Source organism: Panthera onca, chromosome D4 (genome assembly GCF_046562875.1).
Source record: "Panthera onca isolate mPanOnc1 chromosome D4, mPanOnc1 haplotype 2, whole genome shotgun sequence".
NCBI classification, from domain to species: domain Eukaryota; kingdom Metazoa; phylum Chordata; class Mammalia; order Carnivora; family Felidae; genus Panthera; species Panthera onca.
The window spans coordinates 84,778,284-84,801,181 of NC_138351.1; the positions used below are offsets into that span (position 1 = coordinate 84,778,284).

Here is a 22,898-nt window from a genome sequence, read left to right on the forward strand (position 1 = left end):
AGATCATGACCTGAGTCAAAATCAAGAGCTGGACACTTAACCGACTAAGCCACCCAGGCACCTCTTGTTTTGTTTTTTAAGTTTTTTTGTTCAATCTCTACACCCAACATGGGGCTCGAACTGGACCAAGAGATTAAAAGTTGTATGCTCTTGCACCTGAGTCAGCCAGGTGCCCCTGAAATCCAGTTTTGAACTCTGCAATGTAGTAGTCAGAAGTGGTGAATATCTGTTGATACTACAAGTTCTCATATTCACTATATATAAATAAAAGGTTAAACAAATGTTTAAACAAATGCTAACAGTGTAATTTTATATATGTGTATATATGTGTGCATGTGTGTATGTGTATATAGACAGATATAAATCAAGCCAAAATTGTCTTTGTATATACCTTTTCATATGCCATTTAAAATATAAGGCTTTAAGCATAATGTAACTGTAAAAGCAGCGAGATATCTGCTCATTAATCTTTGTGTCTGAAAAGATGCTTGCTTGGTCTTGCTCCCATGTAATGCTGGTACACCCACCCTAGAGATTAGTGGGAAGCATGTCATCAAACATGTTCAGCTCTTCTTCCTTTTTTTTTACTTACTAATTTATGTTTTCAGTTTATTTTCTGTGAATCTTTGATTAAAATTGGAAAATTTTAAGGAAAAAAATGTTAGTCAAGGGATATTAGCCTGTTTCTCTTTTTATAGGATCAGAGTCAAATTATCTTCCCAAGCAGTCTGAATTTTACCCAAATACATTCATTTTTAAAGTTTTAAGGACTTAGGCTAACCTCACCTATTTTTAACCCACTCTGAACTGTCTTCTTTCACTTTCTAATGCAAAACTGACCCATCTCTTGATTTTACTTTCATTACTTATAAATCATGACTAGCTGATAAAAAATACATTTGGTCTAAAAATCGTAAGGCAGAATTGCAAAATGTTTACAAATACAGATTTTTGTACTAGAAGAGCTTAAGAAAGCATAGGTGAATTATTTTTGCAGAATTTGTTTCATCTTTATCACCTCCTTTAGAACCCAAGGAATTTTTGAGTCCTCTGAAACCAAGTGTTTTTTGATAAATAACTATTCAAGGTTGTGATGGGCCAGCTTGGATTCTGAGAAAGTGACCTATTAAGTGTCCTTATGAGTAAATTTCTGTTCCATCATTAATGATAATAGTAATTGGCATTTATTGAGTTCTTTCTCTCTTTGTAGACATTAGGTAAACTAGTTAAAATTATGAATTCCATAATTCTGTGGAGGGATCTTAATGATTGATTTCTTTTTGAAAAGCTATTTTAGGCAACTAGATTTATTTATTATTTATTTTTATTTATTTATTTTTTGTGGTCCAGGAGGTTCCTTTTAGGTAAAACATAGTCAATGGTAATAAATAATGCTGCTTGAAGTTTGATAATATTTATAAATTTATGGGGTGTCTGGGTGGCTCAGTTGGTTAAGTGTCCGACCAACTCTTGATCTCGGCTCAGGTCATGATATCAGTTTGTGGGTTCGAGCCCTGCATAGGGCTCCATGCTGACGGTGCAGAGTCTGCTTGAGATTGTATCTGTCTCCCTCTCTCTCTGCCCCTCCCCTGCTTGCTCTCCATCTCTCAAAATAAAAATAAACTTTAAAAAATATTCATAATTTTATGAGATACCATTCTGGTAAATTTGATGAAATGGACTGACAGCCTGCTGTTTATTATACCTTCCCTAATTTTGAGGGTGGACTCTTGGATCTTGAAACAGGCTTTACCAGTATTACAGCTCAGCAAAAAATGCAGCTGAAGCTCACAGTTCTCTTTCTGTTTGGTTGTTTTGTACACCCACTGTACTTATGGAGGAAGCTAAGTTTATGCAGGGACCAAAGCTTCCTCAAAGCATGTGAGGTGGTGAAATCATTCTCTCCAAAATTCTCAAAGGGCTCTTAAGGACTTTAGGTTTTTTTTAATTTAAATTATGTAGTTTATCTTGAGCTCCAGCTTTATGTATGTCTAGTGAGTTGTCATTAGAGATTGTTGAATTGGAAGAAATTAGATTTGGTGGTATTTAATTTCAGACTAATAAAATTAATGGAGATTTATCTAATTGTGAAAGTTCCTGATACCCATTTCTAGATTGGTGCCATTGCAGTTCTGCTTATTAGTGTATAGCTTGTTATTGTTGAACTGTGTCCATAAGTACTGTCCTTTTTGTTGCACTTGAAATTTTTCACTTATGGGGCGCCTGGGTGGCTCAGTCAGTTGAGACGTCCGACTTTGACTCAGGTCATGATCTCACAGCTTATGGGTTTGAGCCCCGCTTTGGGCTCTGTGCTGACAGCTCGGAGCCTGGAGCCTGCTTCTGATTCTGTGTCTGTCTGTGTGTGTGTGTCTCTCTCTCTCTCTCTGCCCCTCCCCTCCTCACACACACACACACTCTCTCTCTCTCAAAAATAAATAAAACATTAAGAAAAAAAAAAAAGCATCTGATTTCAGTCCAGGTCATGATCCCATGGTTTGTGGGTTCGACCCCTGTGTCAGTCTGTATGCTGACAGCTCAGAGCCTGGACCCTGCTTCGGATTCTGTCTCTTCCTCTCTCTCTGCCCCTTCCCCACTCATGCTTTGTCTCTCTCTTTCTCTCTCCCTCTCAAAAATAATAAATGTTAAAAAAAAATAAATAAAAATTGCCCATGTGTAATATATTATTATTCACGGAATTTGTCTGGTCCTGAGTGTTTAAGTAATTGCACTAACAGATCATTTAGCGGAGGAATCTTAGTCCCAAGTTTTTATTTAAAAAAAAAAAAAAAAATTTTTTTTTTTTTAGTTTATTTATTTTTGAGAGAGAGAGAGACAGAGCATGAATGGGGGAGGGTCAGAGACAGAGGGAGACACAGAATCTGAAGCAGGCTCCAGGCTCTGAGCTGTCAGCACAGAGCCCGACGTGGGGCTCAAACTCACAGACCATGAGATCATGACCTGAGCCAAAGTTGGAATTTCAACTGACTGAGCCACCCAGGCGCCCCATGTCCCAAGTTTTTATTTTGTTTTCTTTTTTTTTTTTAATTATGAAAGTAACGTTCTTTGTTTAAAAAAAACCTAAAAATACAAAAAAATGGAAGCTTTTCTTCCCCACATATATATGCACATGCTATATGTTTTCAGTTTTTCTTTTCTTCCCCCAGAAATTGTCAATACTTGTAGTGCTTTACATATATTAACTTGTTAAACTTTTACAGCCCATGAACATACCTTATGAAGTAGATTCTATTTTATATCCTTTTGTAGATGAAGAAAGCAAGGCGAGGAGAATTATCAAAGGTTGCACAACTAGTGAGTGGCCAAGCTGATATTGGAGCACAGGGAGCCTTGCTCAAGGGTTTGTGGTTTAGCTGCCTCTTGGGTCTTACCTTGGGTATCATTCTTCAGTGTGCTTTTTTCCTGTAATGGTACACCATGGACAACTTTCTGTGTGCCTCTCTCAATAATTATGTATTGCTTCTCAATAATTATGTAGTACTCAGTGACAGAGATGTACCATAACAATGTTTTTCAAAATTAATCTTGTTTAATATTGTCAGTTACATTAGTAATGATTTCAAGTAATACTTTTTTTAGGGGTGTCTGGGTAGCTCAGTTGGTTAAATGTCCAACTCTTTTTTTTTTTTTTTAAATTTATTTTCATGTTTATTTTTGCGAGAGAGAGACAGAGCGTCATCGGGGGAGTGGCAGAGTGAGAGGGAGACACAGAATCCGAAGCAGGCTCTAGGCTGTGAGCTGTTAGCACAGAGCCAGATGAGGGGCCCAAAGTCACAAGCCTTGAGATTATGACCTGAGCTGAAGTCTGATGCTTAACTGAGTGAGCCACCCAGGTGCCCCCCAACTCTTATTTATTTATTTATTTATTTATTTTGAGAGAGAGAGAGAGCACACGTACAAAGGTGAGTGGGGGAGGGGCAGAGAGAGAGGGAGAGATTCCCAAGCAGGCTCTGCACTGTCAGCCTGGAGCCAGACTCAGGGCTCAATCCCACAAACTGTGAGTTCATGAGCTGAGCTGAAATCAAGAGTCAGACACTTAATGGACTGAGCCACACAGGCACCCCAAGCACCTGCTTGGGACTCTCTATCTCCCTGCCCCGCCCCCACTGTGTGCACGTGTGTGCACTTGCTCTCTCAAAATAAGTAAATACATTAAATAAATAAAAAGTCAAGGTTTTCGAACTGGAATAAGTGAGGATACATTAGTATTTACTAAGTAATGCATATTTGCTGTCCAGGGATTTTGATATTCTCTCAGTTGGGTTGTGTAATAAAATCTGAGCTTAACCCACGAGCCATTTGGTATGCATGAATTCATTATTTTTGTGGTTAGTCTGTCTTCTTTAATTCTCGAAAATTAGTAGTGTATTGGGGGCAAAAAAAATCGACATCTGCTTGGATTTTATTTATTTTTGGCAGGCTGTAGAATTTTGGTGTCATAGCAAGAAATCTGGTTTGGTGTTAATTTGAGATGTGAATACTGTCTGGCTTTATATGACTTGCATCTTCAAAGTAGTGTGCCTTTCAGTTCCTTGTACTTGTGCCAGGAATAGTTGGTACTAAGTCCTTTTTTTCCCCCTACAGTGTTTCACTGTTTTTTCAAATATACCAACTAAAGATAATTAAAGTATGATTTGCTTCCATTTTTTTTCCTCATTGACGGTTATTTTTTATTTTTATTTCTTTGAAAGTTTATTTATTAATTTTGAGAGAGAAAGTACGAGCAGGTGAGGGGCAGAGAGAGAAGAGAGAGCAAGAATCCCAAGCAGGCTTTGCACTGCCAGCGTGGAGCCCGGTGTAGGGCTCGAACTCACGAAATGTGCAGTCATGACCTGAGCCAATTTCGGACACTTAACCAATTGAACCACCCAGGCACCCCAATAGCTATTTTTTAATTGTGAAGAAATATGTCATTCAGTCATTTGTGTAATAATTTTTTATAAATTCAGATGTTAAACAAGTACCTGCTAAGTGCCAGCCTGTCTGCTAAGAAAATGGGGATACCAAGATGACTGTGTCACTCCTTCAGGTAACTTGGAGTTTTGTTGAGAAAACAACACTTTGTTGCAAACAGTATAAAATATGGAAAGCTATGATAGAGATGAGCCCAAAGGAGAAAGTATGAGAATGGCCAGGAAAGACTCCTTGGTTTGAGCTGGGCTCTGATGCTTAAGTGAGATTTAACTGGCTAGTGACAAGCATGGGTCAAGAATTCCAGAGGGTATGTAGAAATCTGGTCTGTGGAATCTATTCAGATTTGTTATGATCACATATCCCTGTGAGAATGAGGGCCCCTCAAGAGCAGACTTTGCCTGTCTTGTTCATTAGTGCCTAGCACATTGTAGATCTTTAACAAACATTTGTTGAATGAGTGAGTGGAGGAAGTGTGTTAAAGTTTACTGTGCTTGTCCTTTTTTTAGAAAGAGATGAACTCATTATTTTTAATACCTGACGATTTTTAGATCATGTAATTTAACAAAACATAAAATGAGTAATAAACTGTTCCACACTGAAGGAGGTTAAGTTTTATAAAAGGAAACACATGTAGACAAATCCTTGTAATTCAAAATGGTTATTTATGAAAAATATTTGCAAAAGATGTCCATCTCTTGTATGGATTGGTTAGATCCCTGAAAAGTGGTGGGTAATTAAAATAAATCCTCAAGGGGTGCCTGAGTGGCTCAGTCAGTTGAGCTTCTGACTTCTGCTGGGGTCATGGTCTCGTGGTTTGTGGGTTTGGGCCCCATGTTGAGCTTTGTGCTGACAGTGCAGAGTCTGCTTTGGACTCTCTGTCTCCCTCTCTTTGCTCCTACACCGCTCACTCTCTCTCAAAAATAAAGAATAAACATTAAAAAAATTTTTTTAACAGATCCTCAAATTTAAATTATTTGATTGATAAACCACGGAAGCTAACATTGTGGTAGGTCATTAAAAATTGGCAGTCATGTCCTTTTTGCCGTATTGGGTTAATACGGTATCAGTGAGAGAGAGTGAATCTTTTTTTTTTTTTTTTAAATGTTGATTTATTTATTGTTTTGAGAGAGAGTGTGTGTGTCAGCCGGGAGGGGCAGAAAGAGAGGGAGAGAGAGAATCCCAAGCAGGCTGTGCACTGTCAGCACACACCACACCCTGACATGGAGCCCGATCCCACGAACCATGAGATCATGACCTGGCTGAAATCAAAAGTTGGACGCTTAACCGACTGAGCCACCCAAGCACCCCAATTAAAAAAAAAAATAATGCTTATTATTTTAATAATAAACACACACATTTTTTACTGTTTACTTATTTTTGAGAGAGAGAGAGAGAGAGCGTGAAAGGGAAAAGGCAGAGAGAGAGAGGAAGTCATAGGATCCGAACTGCTGACAGCAGAGAGCCTGACGAGGGGCTCGAACCCACGAACTGCAAGATTATGACTTTAGCCAAAGTCAGACGCTTAACTGACTGAGCCACCCAGACACCCTGACAGTTTGAAACTTTCAAAGAAAAAGGGACTTGTCCAGATACTGACTAACCAATGAATAGTTGTTGAAAGACTGGGGCGATTAGAAGTGGCCTTGACTTATGAATTACAGCACTCACAGATGGTGTAGTGGTAAGAGCTCAGTGAGTCACATGTACTTGGATTCTGGTTTCATCTTTGCCAGTTACTAATTTGACCTTGGGCAAATTAATTTCCTCAGTTTCCTCACCTGTAAAACATGGATAAGAATACCTGCCTTTCAGGGATGTTATACAGATTAGATGAGAATATTCATTTAAAACACCTGGTTGGTGCCTAGTACATGACAAGCCTGAAATATATGGTAGTTATTATTTGTATTTACTGAACACTGATATATTTTACTATGACCAGTTAATTAAAATTCTTTTCAAGCTCAACCATTACTATTTATATAAAAATTTTTAATGTTTATTTATTTTTGAGAGAGAGCACGAGTGCAAGTGTTGGGGGCGGCAGAGAGAGAGGGAGACACAGAATCCCGAAGCACGTTTCAGGCTCTGAGCTGTTAGCACAGAGCCTGGTGCAGGGCTTGAACTCATGAACTGCGAGATCATGACCTAAGCTGGAGTCGAATGCTTAACCAACTAAGCTACCCAGGTGCCCCTCAACCATTACTGTTTATAATGCAGTTTTAAAAAGTTTGTTGTTATATGGAAATTAATAGAGGCACCTGGGTGGCTCAGTCGGTTGAGCATCTGACTCTTGTTTCGGCTCAGGTCATGATCTCCTTCATGGTCTGTGGGTTCAAGCCCTGCATCAGGCTCTGCTGACAGCGTGGAGCCTGCTTGGGATTCTCTCTGCCCCTCCTGTGTATGCTCTCTCTTTGTCTCAAAAATAAATAAATGAACTTTTAAAAACTTTAAAAATTTATATATTTTTAGAACAGTTTAAGTTTTACGGAAAAATTGAGAGAATAGTATAAGGAGTTCCCATGTACCTAGCACCAAGTTGCCCCTATCATTTACATCTTACCCTTAGCATGGTATATTTGTTACACTTAGTGAATATATATATATATATATATATATATATATATATATATATATATGTTTTTTTAAACGTTTTTATTTCTGAGAGCAAGTGGGGGAGGGGCAGAGAGCGAGGAGGACAGAGGATCTGAAGCAGGCTCCACACTGACAGCAGAAAGCTTGATGCGGGACTCGAATTCACAAACTGAACCATGAGATCGTGACCTGAGCTGAAGTTGGATGCTTAACCAACTGAGCCAGCCAGGGGCCCCACTGAACCAATATATTGACACATTATTATTAAAGTTCATATGTTATTTAGATTTCCTTAGTTTTCACCTGATGTCCTTTTCCTGTTCTAGGATCCCACTTTATATGTAGTTGTCATTATCTCTGTAATATTTTTGAAGTTTTTTTATTTTTATTTTTAATGTTTATTTTATTTTTGAGAGAGAGAGAGAGAGACAGAGCACAAGTGGAGGAGGGGCAGGGAGCGAGGGAGACATAGAATCCGAAGCAAGCTCCAGGCTCCAATCTGTCAGCACAGAGCCTGACATGGGGCTGAGACTCATGAACCACGAGATCATGACCAGAGCTGAAGTCAGATGCTTAACCAACTGAGCCACTCAGGCGCCCCTATTTATTTACTTTTAGAGAGAGAGAGAGGGAGACGATCCCAACCAGGCTCAGCATTGTCAGCACAGAGCCTGACCTGGGGCTCGAACTCACAAACCGTGAGATCATGACCAGAACCAAGATCAAGAGTCAGACACTTAACCAACTGAACCACCCAGGTGTTCTGAGAGGTTGTTTAACATAGTGTTGGATGTTCTTGCATCAGCAATCAGACAACAAAAGGAAATCAAAGGCATCAAAATTGGCAAAGATGAAGTCAAGCTTTTACTTTTTGCAGGTGACATGATACTATACATGGAAAACCCTATAGACTCCACCAAAAGTCTGCTAGAACTGATACATGAATTCAACAAAGTCACAGGATGCAAAATTAATGTACAGAAATCAGTTGCGTTCTTATACACTAATAACGAAGCAACAGAAAAAGAAACTGATCCCATTCACATTTGCACCAAGAATCATAAAATACCTAGGAATAAACCTAACCAACGATGTAAAAGATCTGTATGCTGAAAACTATAGAAAGATTATGAAGGAAATTGAAGAAGATACAAAGAAATGGAAAAACATTCCGTGCTCGTGGATTGGAAGAATAAATATTGTTAAAATGTCAATACTACCCAAAGCAATCTACACATTCAATGCAATCCCAATCAAAATTGCACCAGCATTCTTCTCGGAGCTAGAACAAGCAGTCCTAAAACTTGTATGGAACCACAAAAGACCCCTGAATAGCCAAAGTAATATTGAAGAAGACCAAAGCAGGAGGCATCACAATCCCAGACTTTAGCTTCTACTACAAAGCTGTAATCATCAAGACAGCATGGTATTGGCCCAAAAACAGACACATAGACCAATGGAATAGAATAGAGACTCCAGAATTAGACCCACAAGAGTATGGCCAACTAATCTTTGACAAAGCAGGAAAGAATATCCAATGGAAAAAAGACAGTCTCTTTAACAAATGGTGCTGGGAGAACTGGACAGCAACATGCAGAAGAATGAAACTAGACCACTTTCTTACACCATTCACAAAAATAAACTCAAAATGGATAAAGGACCTGAATGTGAGACAGGAATCCATCAAAACCCTAGAGGAGAAAGCAGGAAAAAACCTCTGTGACCTCAGCCGCAGCAATTTCTTACTTGACACATCTCCAAAGGTAAGGGAATTAAAAGCAAAAATGAACTATTGGGACCTCATGAAGATAAAAAGCTTCCTTTGCACTGCAAAGGAAACAATCAACAAAACTAAAGGCAACCGATGGAATGGGAAAAGATATTTGCAAATGACATATCAGACAAACGACTAGTATCCAAACTCTATAAAGAACTCACCAAACTCCACACCCGAGAAACAAATAATCCAGTGAAGAAATGGGCAGAAAACATGAATAGATGCTTCTCTAAAGAAGATACCCAGATGGCCAACAGGCACATGAAAGGATGCTCAATGTCACTCCTCTTCAGGGAAATACAAATCAAAACCACACTGAGATACCACCTCACGCCAGTCAGAGTGGCTAAAATGAACAAATCAGGAGACTGTAGGCGCTGGGGAGGATGTGGAGAAACGGGAACTCTCTTGCGCTGTTGGTGGGAATGCAAACTGGTGCAGCCTCTCGAGAAAACAGTGTGGAGGTTCCTCAAAAAATTAAAAATAGATCTACCCTATGACCCGGCAATAGCACTGCTACGAATTTACCCAAGGGATACAGGAGTGCTGATGCATAGGGGCACTTGTACCCCAATGTTTATAGCAGCACTTTCAACAATAGCCAAATTATGGAAAGAGCCTAAATGTCCATCAACTGATGAATGGATAAAGAAATTATGGTTTATATACACAATGGAATACTACTTGGCAATGAGAAAGAATGAAATATGGCCTTTTGTAGCAACGTGGATGGAACTGGAGAGTGTGATGCTAAGTGAAATAAGTCATACAGAGAAAGACAGGTACCATATGTTTTCACTCTTATGTGGATCCTGAGAAACTTAACAGAAGACCATGGGGGAGGGGAAGAAAAAAAAAAGGTTAGGGAGGGCGGAAGCCAAACCATAAGAGACTCCTAAAAACTGAGAATACACTGAGGGTTGATGGGGGGTGGAAGGGAGGGGAAAGTGGGTGATGGGCATTGAGGAGGGCACCTGTTGCGATGAGCAATGGGTGTTGTATGGAAACCAATTTGACAATAAATTTCATATTAAAAAAAGATGAAAAATAATAGCATGTTTATATATTGGTGAGAATATCCAGTAGAGAGCGAAATATGGGTGGGGGGATGGGGTAGTTGGGATTACTGCAGTAATATTCTTGAGTAGATAGATGTGAAGGGAGGAAATTAGCATAAAAGTGAGGGTTGGCTTTGATCATGAGAAAGGCAGTCCATTCAAAATAAAAGGTAGAGCATGTGTGTGTGTGTACACACATATATATATATACTTGTAGTTACTTGTAGTTTAGTTGTTCCTGGCGTCCAAGTTGACTAAACTTTATGAGGACGGAGGCTGTGTGTGTTCTGTCTTGTACTATTAGTGCCTGGTACAATGAAGACATTCAGAAAATATTTGTTGAATTGAATTAAGTTGGAGAAGATGGCTTTTAACAGCCTTACCAATTCTAAGATTCTTTTTTTTATTTTTCTTTAATGCTTTTTATTTTTGAGAGAGAGACAGTGCATGAGTGGGGGAGGGGCAGAGAGAGAGAGGGAGACACGGAATCTGAAGCAGGCTCCGGGCTCTGAGCTATTGGCACAGAGCCTGAAGCAGGGCTCAAACTCCTGAACCATGAGATCATGACTTGAGTGTAAGCCGGACGCTTTACCGACTGAGCCACCCAGGTGCCCGCCCTTTAATTTTTTTGTTAATGTTTATTTAAAAAATTTTTTTAATTTTTTTAAACGTTTATTTGTTATTGAGAGACAGAGAGAGACAGAGCTTGAGCAGGGGAGGGACAGAGAGAGAGGGAGACACAGAATTGGAAGCAGGCTCCAGGCTCTGAGCTGTCAGCACAGAGCCCGACGCGGGGCCCAAACTCACAAACTGCAAGATCATGACCTGAGCCGAAGTCGGACGCCTAACTGACTGAGCCACCCAGGCACCCCTGTTAATGTTTAGTTTTGAGAGACAGAGAGAGAGACACAGAGCATGAGCAGGGGAAGGGCAGAAAGAGAGAGAGGGAGACACAAAGAACCTGAAGCAGGCTCCAGGCTCTCAGCTGTCAACACAGAGCCCGATGCAGGGCTCAAACCCATGAACCGTGAGGTCATGACTTGAGCCGAAGTCAGACGCTTAACCAACTGAGCCTCCCAGGCACCCTCACTTTTTTTTTTTTTTTTTTTTTTTTTTTTTTTAAAGAGAGAGCACGAGTAGATGAGAGCACGATAATGAGTGATAATTGAGCATTTTTTCATGTGTTGGTTGGCCGTCTGGATGTCTTCTTTGGAGAAGTGTCTATTCATGTCTTTTGCCCATTTCTTTACTGGATTATTTACTTTTGGGGTGTTGAGTTTGATAAGTTCTTTATAGATTTTGGATACTAACCCTTTATCTGATGTGTCAATTGCAAATATCTTCTCCCATTCTGTTGGTTGCCTTTTAGTTGTGCTGATTGTTTCTTTTGCTGTGCAGAAGCTTTTTATTTCGATGAGTTCCTGATAGGTCATTTTTGCTTTTGTTTCCCTTGCCTGTGGAGGCGTGTTGAGTAAGAAGTTGCTGCGGCCAAGGTCAAAGAGGTTTTTGCCTGCTTTCTCCTAGAGGATTTTGATGGCTTCCTGTCTTACATCTAGGTCTTTCATCCACTTTGAGTTTATTTTTGTGTATGGTGTAAGAAAGTGGTCCAGGTTCATTTTTTTGCATGTTGCTGTCCAGTTTTCCTAGCACCACTTGCTGAAGAGACTGTCTTTATTCCATTGGATATTCTTTCCTGCTTTGTCAAAGATTAATTGGCCATAAGTTTGTGGGTCCATTTCTGGGTTCTCTGTTCTGTTCTGTTGATTTAAGTGTCTGTTTTTGGGCCATTATCCACCTGTATTTTAAATGAGTGTAAACTCAGATGAAGTAGATATCACTAGAAGCCAGTTGAAGTAAAAACCAATAGATAAAAGGAACTTTAAGGAGTCAATTATTAACAGAACTGAAAATTAAGGTAGATGTGAGTGACAAAATGTTTAGGTTAGTCTGTTGAGAGCAAGGGCTGTTTTTGAATCAGAACTGAGTCAGTGTGAATTTTGATGTAGCTACTTGCTAGATACATCAACACTTTTCTCAACTGTTAAATGAAGTTAATGAGAGCACAGTCATCATAGGGTTTTAAGGATTCAATGAGGAAAAAATAGCAGTGCCTGGAATAATAAAGTTCTAAATAAATGTTAGCTTGATAGAGTATTATTGTTTGTTTGATATTGACAATGTTGTTACTTTTCAGGATACTAACTTATTTGCAGATGTTTGTACTTTCCTGTTGTCTTCAGTATGGTAAAATTTCCCACTTTTAGTTGTTTCTGCCTATATTTTATTTAAGCTATTTCCCGGTAGCTGTTAACTCCTCTTGTGTTATAGGGTGCCTTAGAAGAGCAGAACAACTTTATAGACTTTACTTTTTACATTCTCCAACCCTCTTTTGGCAACTGTGGGTTTTTTTTTTTTTTTTTTTTTGCTTTTTTTAATGTTTATTTACTTTTGAGAGAGAGAGAGAGAGAGACAGCGCAACAGGGGAGGGGCAGAGAGAGAGAGAGAGAAAGGGGACACAGAATCCGAAGCAGGCTCCAGGGTCCTAGCTGTCAGCACAGAGCCCGATTCAGGGCTCGAACCCATGAACTGTGAGATCATGACCTGAGATGAAGTCGGATGCTTAACCGACTGAGCCACCCATGCACCCCGGCAACTATTGTTTTTAAGCAGTGACCTGGGGCGCCTGGGTGGTGCAGTCGGTTAAGCGTCCGACTTCAGCCAGGTCACGATCTCGCGGTCCGTGAGTTCGAGCCCCGCGTCGGGCTCTGGGCTGATGGCTTGGAGCCTGTTTCTGATTCTGTGTCTCCCTCTCTCTGCCCCTCCCCCGTTCATGCTCTGTCTCTCTCTGTCCCAAAAATAAATAAAAAAAAAAACGTTGAAAAAAAAAAAAAAAATTTAAGCAGTGACCTGTTAGGTATTATTATTTGTGTGTGTTGGAGGGGGGGGGAGTATTTTTTTTTCAGAATGTGTGAGCTAATAATAATCTTGGTGCTGTACCTGATTTGAGTTCACTTAACATGATTGAGATCCTCCTACCTGCCATGAGGTATGTTAGGACACAAAGTTGAATTCTCTCCCTCAGTGTTTACAGTCTAAGAGGAGAGATAGAGATGTAATATCATTATACTCCAGTGTGTGGTACATGTTGTATAAAATAGTATTCAGCATATGAATTCAATTTAGGTAAACTGGACATAAATGTAGGTCAGAGTTCATATTTTTAACCTCTTAACATTTTACCCAGTGGTTTACTGACATTTTCTTTTTTTTTTTTTTAAATTTAATTCAATTTTTAAAATTTACATCCAAGTTAGTTAGCTTATAGTGCAACAATGATTTTAGGGGTACATTCCTTAATGCCCCTTACCCATGTAGCTCATCCCTCCTCCCACAACCCTTCCAGTAACCCTCTGTTCTCCATATTTAAGAGTCTCTTATGTTTTGTCCCCCTCCCTGTTTTTATATTATTTTTGCTTCCCTTGTGTTTATCTGTTCTATGTCTTAAAGTCCTCATATGAGTGAAGTCCTATGATATTTGTCTTTCTCTGACTAATTTCGCTTAGCATAATACCCTCTAGTTCCATCAATGTAGTTGCAAATGTCTTAAAGTCCTCATATGAGTGAAGTCCTATGATATTTGTCTTTCTCTGACTAATTTCGCTTAGCATAATACCCTCTAGTTCCATCAATGTAGTTGCAAATGGCAAGATTTCATTGGTTTGATTGCCATTTACTGACATTTTCTTATGTTTATATGGTAATGAGAAGATTATGGATTTATACAATAATATTTTATTTTATTTATAATTTTTATTTTTATTTTTTTATATAATAATGTTTTAAAAAGTATCATCTTGTATGGTAACCTATTAACCTGTTTTTTTTGCCACCACTCAGACCAGCTAATTATAGAAAGAAAAAGTACTGAAACATACAATTCTTGAACTTGATGAAAGGAAAAAAAATGCTTAGCAAGTTTGTCTAGACTTACCTAAAATATCTTTGATTTGGAGCTATTGAGGGATTTAGAAGGTGAATTCTTGTTTAGATTAGGTGGAGCATTACTTGCATGTGTTAAATTTTTTTTAAGTGAAGCTATATTTGAAGGTTTTAATTTCTAAATTGCATAAATTGGTTCATATTTTGCTATGTCACTGGAAACATTTTATGTGTCCTCTCTATCTTGAACAGTATTTCGGTTATAATTAGACTGTGAGCTCCTTGAGATTAGGGGACCTGGCTAAGCTCCAGAAAAGCTCAGTAATATATTTGTTGAATTAAATTGTATTAAAGCAGCAAGAATGGCACAGTTTGAGAATTTCTAAAATATTTTTTCCTGTTTTTTATTATGAAAAATTTCTAACATAACTGAAATTGTTGAAGGATAGTATAGTGATCATCAACTACCCTTCACCTAGATTCAACAATTGTTTACATTTTGCTGCATTTAAAAAATCTCCTGGGGCACCTGGGTAGCTCTGTTGGTTAAGCGTCTGACCTTAGCTCAGGTCATGGTCTTGTAGTCTGTGGGTTTGAGCCCCACGTCGGGCTCTGTGCTAACAGCTTGGAACCTGGAGCCTGTTTCAGAGTCTGTTATCTCCCTCTCTCTCTGAGCCTCCCCTACTCATGCTCTGGCTCGCTCGCTCTCTGTCAAAAATAAAGAAAAAATTGTTTTTAATCTCTTATTTTTTTGCTGAACCATATACAAGGAAGTTGCAGACATCCTTAACACTATACTTTTATATACTTGAGCATGCATCTCTTAAAAATAAGATATTCTCCTGAGTAACCACAGGATTTTTGCGTCATTCTTGTAGGGATCAGGGTAATAATAATGGCGTACTGGCTGTATCATCTATCTACCACTTGTGTGGCCCTGAGCAAATTACTCAGCATCCCCGAGCCTCAGTTTCCTGGGCTTCAGAGCCCTTGTTTCAGAGGGATATTATGAAGAGGGAATGTTTAAAGTTCCTAGAAGCACACCAGGCACCATTTTCAGTTTATAACCTGTTTCTCCATATGATACTCAACTGTGGTGAATAATACCATACCTACTCTTGTTCCTAGAGTTGGAAACTTTTACCTTATTTTCCCCAATTGTGATGAACAAATCTTGTGTTTCTGCCTCGTAACATGTCCCAAACTTGTCCTGTTCTTTCTATTGCTACTGCATTTCCTGCCTACCAACAACTTTGTTGTCTCTCTTCATCTAGTCTTATCCCCGTGTCCTCATTTTTTTCCTTACTGCTGGAGTTTATGTTCTCAAATATAATATTATCATAATAGGAGCTTAAACTCCTATTTAAAACTTTTCCCAACACCTACAGTGCAAAGTCTAAGTTTCTTGACTCTGGCTTTTGTGTACCTTTTGTCTCTGCAGCCTTATCTCTCATTTTACCCATTCTCCACCTCTCCCCACCTCACTGAACACACAGACACAGTCCCCCAGACTGTAGGAAGCCATGAGTAACTCTCTAAATGTACTCTTCGTTATACGCCTCTGTGCCTTTGCTTGGTTCTATCTGGAACTCCACCCCACCCACCATCCTCTTTATGTCTGGCAAATACTCGTCTCTCCCCTCCCCAGCCCCTCAACTTGCCTTTCAAGACTAGGTGCAGGTATCTAACTCCTCAATCGTTTCTTCTCTTTTTGTCCCCCCCTCCACATTGTACAGTCTTCTAGCATAACACCCATTACATTTTCGGACAGCCATTTGCTTGCGCGTCTGCTTCATTCTGCTAGGTTAGGAAGTTCTTGAGGGTACACATTAGATTTTATTCCTTTTGTATTTCTGGTACCTAATATGTTGCTTGTACCAGGATGATAAATGTAGATATTGTGTCCACTTTTTATGGGTGAAAAAAATCTGAGGTTCAGAGAATATGCTTTATGTGCCCAAGTAATAGCACTAATTAATGAAGTATTCAGGTCTTTAAGAGCCCATTTCAGTACTGTTTTCATTAACTGTAATACTTCTTACAATTGCAATCATTTATTCAGTGATTCTGTTCTTAGTCTATGAACCTAGAGCCCCCTAGAGGATGTTAGAGTTCCCACATGGAAGTCTACAAATTGTCTGTAAACTGAGTTAATACGATTTTATATGTCTGTATGTCACCAGTTATTTTTTGAACGTACCCAGATACTTTTGTTATTAACAATGAATCATCTTAGTGGACATACTTACATCTTTTGAGAAGAGAGCAATATGAGGGCCTTCATGATACAGGCGATTTAGAATAACAGCTTCGTGTGGTTTGCTGGGGAATTGATAAAGTATAAGAGAGTGGTCTTTGGAAGCAATAAGATTCAGGTTAGATGGTAATATCTGAAATTTTCCTAGTTTTCAGTAGTTCATTAAAATAAGAAAGTTAAAAAAATTCCTGAAATGAAAATTATTAATTGCTAAACCTGTTTATGTCAGGCAGCTTTAAAAAAACATTTCTAGCTGCTACCATAATGTTTAATTCTGTTTTTTTGGTCTTAGCACCAAAAAAAAAAAAATTTCAATATATGAGCAGTTTTTTTTTTTAATTTTTTAATGTTTATTTATTTTTGACAGAGAGAGAGAGCGAGCAAGCATGAGCGGGGGAGGGGCAGAGAGAGAGGGAGACACAGAATCCGAAGCAGGCTCCAGGCCCTGAGCTGTCAGCACAGAGCCTGACGCGGGACCTGAACTCACAGACTGCGAGATCATGTCATGAGCCGAAGTCAGTTGCTCAACCGACTGAGCCACCCGGGCTCCCCATATGTGAACAGTTTTTAATGGATCTGTAAACATATTGAGAGCTTTGAGGTCTGGGTTGTCATCTCCGTTAAAATGTGAATTCACTACAAATGTATTGTTTTATCAATTCCAAATCCATTAAGGTCACTCGTGAATCTGATTGGCTGGGACAACTTTTTTCCTAGCTTTATTGAGATATAATTGACATATAACATTGTGTAAGTTTAAGGTACATAATGTGATGATTTGATACACAAACGTATTGCAAAGGTTAATAAGGTTAATTAACACCTCCTTTACCTCATATAATTACCGTTTTGTTGTTGTAGTTATGGTAAGGACATTGAAGCTATACTGTCATAGTAATTTTCTAGTGTACAATCGTAATGTTAATTCTTTTTTTTTTTTAAGTTTACTTATTATTCGAGAGAGAGAGTGAGAGAGAGCATGAGCAGGGGGAGGGCAGAGAGAGAGGGAGAGAGAGCAAGCCCCAGGCAGGCTCTGTGCTGTCAGTGCTGAGCCCTCCTTGGGCCTCAGTCTCATGAACTGTGAGATCATGACCGGAGCTGGAATCAAGAGTCGGACACTCAACTGACTAAATGCCCCTAAATGTAGCCTAATTCTTAATGTATTCTCCTACCCCTTTTGATTTTGGAAAACAATTTAAGTGACATCAAATTTTTAAATTTGTCTTTTTCCTCTTAGTGATTAGCCTTTGTACCTGCCCTGCATTTGAAGATGGTGAAGCTGGATATTCATACTCTGGCCCATCACCTCAAGCAGGAACGCTTGTATGTAAACTCTGAGAAACAGCTCATTCAGAGGCTAAATGCAGATGTACTTAAGACGGCTGAAAAGTTGTATCGGACAGCATGGATTGCTAAGCAGCAGAGAATTAATTTGGACCGGCTTATCATAACCAGGTAAAGAAAAAGTTTTATGAACCACTGGAGTTCTGTGCTCACTGGTAACTGTAAATCTATTTCCTACAAAGTGCATGGTTTCAGACAGTTTGAGTCAACATTAAGGTGAGTTTTTGTCTATTAATTAAGCACTGTTACAGAGAATTATACCTTTAGTGTTAATATTTTATACCACATCAATTAATTTTGTCTCTTTATATATGTAACATTTTATTGTTGCTGAGAGTAAATTATCTTGTGTTCCACTTTTTTTCATTTTTTTAAGTAGGCTCCATACCCATCATGGGGCTTGAACTCATGACCTGAGATCAAGAGTTTCATGCTCTACCAAGTGAGGAAGCTAGGCACCTCTCTGCTTTCCTAATATTACTGTTGTTATTTTAGAGATGAAAAAAATTTTTTTAAGTTTATTTATTTATTTTGAGAGAGAGAGAGAGAGAGTGCGTGCGTGCTTGTGCGTGCAGGCAGGGGAGAGGCAAAAAGGGAGAGAGAGAGAATCCCAAGCAGCTCAGAGCCCAAGGGCCTTGATCTCAAGAACCTGTGAAATTATGACCTGAGCTGAAATCAAGGGACACTTAACCGACTGAGCCATCCAGGCGAGTGACCCAGTTTTTAAGTAATCTCTACACCCAACGTGGGGCTTGAACTCATAACCCTGAGATGAAGAGTTGCGTGTTCCACTGACTGAGCCAGCCAGACATGCCCTTTTTTCCTAATATTATTTAACATATAGTTGGCTCTTGAACAACAAATAGGTTTGACCTTGGCGGGTCCACTTATATGTGGATTTTTTAGAGTAAAGTACTGTAAATGTATTTTTGTCTTATGATTTTCTTATGACATTTTCTTTTCTCTAGCTTACTTTATTGTAAGAATACAGTATATAATACTTATACAAAATATGTGTTAATCGACTTTATGTTATCTGTAAGGCTTTCTTCTGGTCAACAGTAGACTATTAGTAGTTAAGTGTTTGAGGAGTCAGAAGTTAGACGTGGATTTTCCACTGCACCTGGGGTCAGTGCCCCTGATGCCTGCATTGTTCAAGGGCCAACTGTATACATTTCCATGTTTTGATACTATTTGTCTACTTCTTCGTTTAGAAATGTTTTTCACTGTGTTAATACCTTATTGTTCTATTGTTCTAAGAAGCAGTTTTTAACTGTAAGAAGAGTGGTGCTGAGGTATAACGTTGAGAAAAGCGAGACACAGAAAAGTACATACTGTATGATTCCATTTATGTGACATTGAAAAAAAATAGGACCAATCTTTGATGGGAGAAATCAGAATAATGGTGGGGCGCCTGGGTGGCTCAGTTGTTTGAGCATCCGACTTCGGCTCACGTGTTGATCTCACGGTTTGTGGGTTTGAGCCCCGCGTTGGGCTCTGTGCTGACAGCTCAGAGCCTGCAGCCTACTTCGGATTCTGTGTCTCCTTCTCTCTCTGCCCCTCCCCTGCTTGCACTGTTTCACTCTGTCTCTCAAAAATAAATAAATGTAAAAAATAGAAATATAATTAAAAAAAGAAATCAGAATAATGGTTATTTTTTTGATACTTTTCATTGGACCTGATTTAATATGAGGAATTTGTCCTCCTTTGTACTTTTGGTTTTGCCTTTCTTTACACATTGAGATGCTGGTGGGCTGAAAGATTTGAGCACTTTGGAGTGATCTCATTGCTGGGACTATAATCAGTCTACGTTTCAGTGGAGTTTTAGTGGAGTTTCAGTGGAGTTTCAATGGAGTATATGTGTTATATTATTGTTGTTGATTTTGTTGTTTTGCTTGTCTGCTCATTTTTTAGTGCTGAAGCTTCCCCTGCTGAATGTTGCCAGCATGCCAAGATTTTGGAAGATACACAGTTTGTTGATGGATATAAGCAATTAGGATTTCAGGAGACTGCTTATGGAGAATTCTTGAGTCGGTTAAGGGAAAATCCTCGTCTTATTGCCTCCTCTTTGGTTGCTGGGGAGAAACTTAATCAGGAGAACACACAAAGTGTTATTTACACAGTTTTTACCTCCCTCTATGGCAACTGCATTATGCAAGAAGATGAAAGCTACCTCCTTCAGGTTTTGAGATACTTGATTGAATTTGAACTTAAAGAAAGTGACAACCCCAGGCGACTTTTGAGGAGAGGAACTTGTGCCTTCAGCATCTTATTTAAACTTTTTTCTGAAGGACTGTTTTCTGCCAAACTTTTTCTCACAGCTACTTTACATGAGCCAATCATGCAACTACTTGTTGAAGATGAAGATCACCTGGAAACAGATCCAAACAAGCTAATCGAGAGGTTCTCCCCATCTCAACAGGAAAAACTCTTCGGAGAGAAAGGCTCAGATAGATTCAGGCAAAAGGTTCAAGAGATGGTGGATTCCAATGAAGCCAAACTGGTGGCTTTGGTGAACAAATTCATTGGTTATCTCAAACAGAACACGTACTGCTTTCCACATAGTTTGAGGTGGATTGTGTCACAGATGTACAAAACCCTCTCCTGTGTAGATAGACTGGAAGTTGGGGAAGTCAGGGCAATGTGTACTGATCTCCTTTTGGCCTGCTTCATCTGTCCTGCAGTTGTCAATCCAGAACAGTATGGAATAATTTCTGATGCTCCTATTAATGAGGTGGCAAGATTTAATCTGATGCAGGTATGCTTTTGCTATTATTATTAGTGTGGCGTTCAGTTGAAAATCATTTGATTAGGTAGATGCGAATAGAAAATACGATGATAATATTTATATATTCTTACCATTCCTTTGCCTCAAACTGCCTTAAATGTTTTCTTCTTAAGAAATGGAAGCAGTTATTATATTGGGATTTAAAAATATTGTCAAATATTTTAGTCATAAAATATTTTGTGTTAGTTTTTAAATAGAGTCCTCAGATTTGAATGTATAGTTGGTTAGATTGTCTAGAACAGGGCCACCGTCCCTTTCCCATGATTTCAAAACCTAGCATGATTGAAAATCTTTATACATCATTTTCTTTCTTTCTTTTTTTTTTAATGTTTATTTATTTTTGAGACAGAGAGAGACAGAGCATGAACGGGGGAGGCTCAGAGAGAGAGGGAGACAGAATCTGAAACAGGCTCCAGGCTCTGAGCAGTCAGAGCCCGACGCGGGGCTTGAACTCACGGACCGCGAGATCGTGACCTGAGCCGAAGTCGGACGCTTAACCGACTGAGCCACCCAGGCGCCCCTATACATCATTTTCTATACATTGTTTAGTAGCAAAACTTAACTTGAACTCACATGAGGCTGTTTATCATCGTTACTCCATTTGCTGCTAATGAATATTCCTGTTTTGCTGCAGAAATGTTAATACATTTGATTACAGAATGCCACCCTTAATACTGGCTGTGTTACATCTATGCACTGATCAGCCTTTCAAAAATTACAAATTTTGAAATCTGAAACTCTTCAGGACCTAAGAGTTTTAGCAAGAGGAGTTCTGTGTGTGTATTAGCATTCCTTACCGCCCCCCCCCCCCCAATCATCTGAACTACTGAAATCATGTTACTTCTTAAGACAATCTTTTAATCATATCCTATCCCACAGAAATACTGTGAAGAAGAGATTGAGTTTATTTGGAATAGATTATATCTTTGGATGATTTTATTTTTAAACGATAAGCTTTTTTTTCATGGTTAGTTCTATTATATTGGTATGTTTAGCAATTAACTATAAAGAATCCCCAAAATAAAATTAAAAAATTTTTATTACCTGTGAAACACTAAATTTATTCTAAGATAGTGTAGTTGTAGTTTTTATTTTTGTCGTTCCAATAAAGATTGAGTCACTTATTTTCAAAATGAGCAAAAAGGGGAATTGTCCCAGATATTAAGATAATGCTATATTAGTTTTCTCCAAAGTGTCTTTAAAGAGAGTAGATTAACAGTTCTCTCTTACCAGTAAGAAACTTGCTCTGTGAATTAATATTTACCTTCCAAGCAGCTATGTTCTGTAGGATTTTTAAATCTAGAAAAAAAAATTCTACCTTGAGTATTTTATGAACTATATAAGGGAAAAGTACTTCATATTAACTTGAAGTAGTTTGAATTTTTGCAAATGAATTTTAAGATTTCTAAATGTATGAAAAGTATAATATCAGAAACAAAGGTGTTGCATTTTTATTTCATATTGTCAGTATAATGTATAAAGCAAAATTTTCTGTTTATTGTCCATAACTCTTAATCTAAATATAGTAAAAGCTGATGTAGAGAAGATACACGTTTTATTTGGGACCCTCTTTTGCATGCTTGGTCAGATTGTGTGAATATTACTATGAAACAGATGTTTAGACTAGAATGGAAGTGCTTTCATAGAGAAGAATCTGTAAGTATCTATAGCCTGTGTCTCCCTGCCACTGCTTTGGGTTGCAGGTTGGCCGCCTTTTGCAGCAATTGGCAATGACTGGCTCTGAAGAGGGAGACCCCCGGACAAAGAGCAGCCTTGGAAAATTTGACAAAGTAAGAATGAATACTGTCTCGTGTGAAATACTATTTATAGACAATTTTGCCAGAGTATTAGTGAACTTAACTACTGTCTTTATTGTCTTTCGGTGGTGTATAAATTAAATATTCATTTCAATTACCCTTGGTATAGCCATAGAAGGATACAATATTGGATCGGCAGCATTCATTTTTTTCATTTTAGAGAGAGAGAGCGTGTGCACGTGTGAGCGGGAGAGAGAGGTGGGAAGGAGGGTGGGGAAGGGAGGGAATGGAATCTCAAGCAGGCTCCATGCTCAGGGAGGAGCCCGATGCAGGGCTCAATTCCATGACCCTGGGATCATGACCTGAGCTGAAATCAAGAGCTGGACACTCAACTGACTGAGCCACCCAGGCACCCTGGATAAGCAATATTTAAAGGAAGATGTCATGGGGC

The 22,898-nt window shown here is 38.8% G+C and overlaps 1 protein-coding gene across 6 annotated transcripts in view; it reads left to right on the plus strand.

Annotated features, from left to right (window-relative positions):
* The window catches only part of GAPVD1 (GTPase activating protein and VPS9 domains 1), a 71,407-nt gene that overhangs the window by 8,257 nt on the left and 40,252 nt on the right, over nucleotides 1–22,898 (plus strand). For all 6 annotated transcript variants that reach the window (XM_060608673.3, XM_060608666.3, XM_060608668.3 and 3 more), the window contains exons 2-4: nucleotides 17,796–18,013; nucleotides 19,817–20,660; nucleotides 22,394–22,480. In XM_060608673.3, coding sequence (XP_060464656.1) covers nucleotides 17,829–18,013; nucleotides 19,817–20,660; nucleotides 22,394–22,480 — 1,116 coding nt within the window. In that variant the 5' untranslated portion in view covers nucleotides 17,796–17,828. The remainder of the gene's footprint in view (nucleotides 1–17,795; nucleotides 18,014–19,816; nucleotides 20,661–22,393; nucleotides 22,481–22,898) is intronic.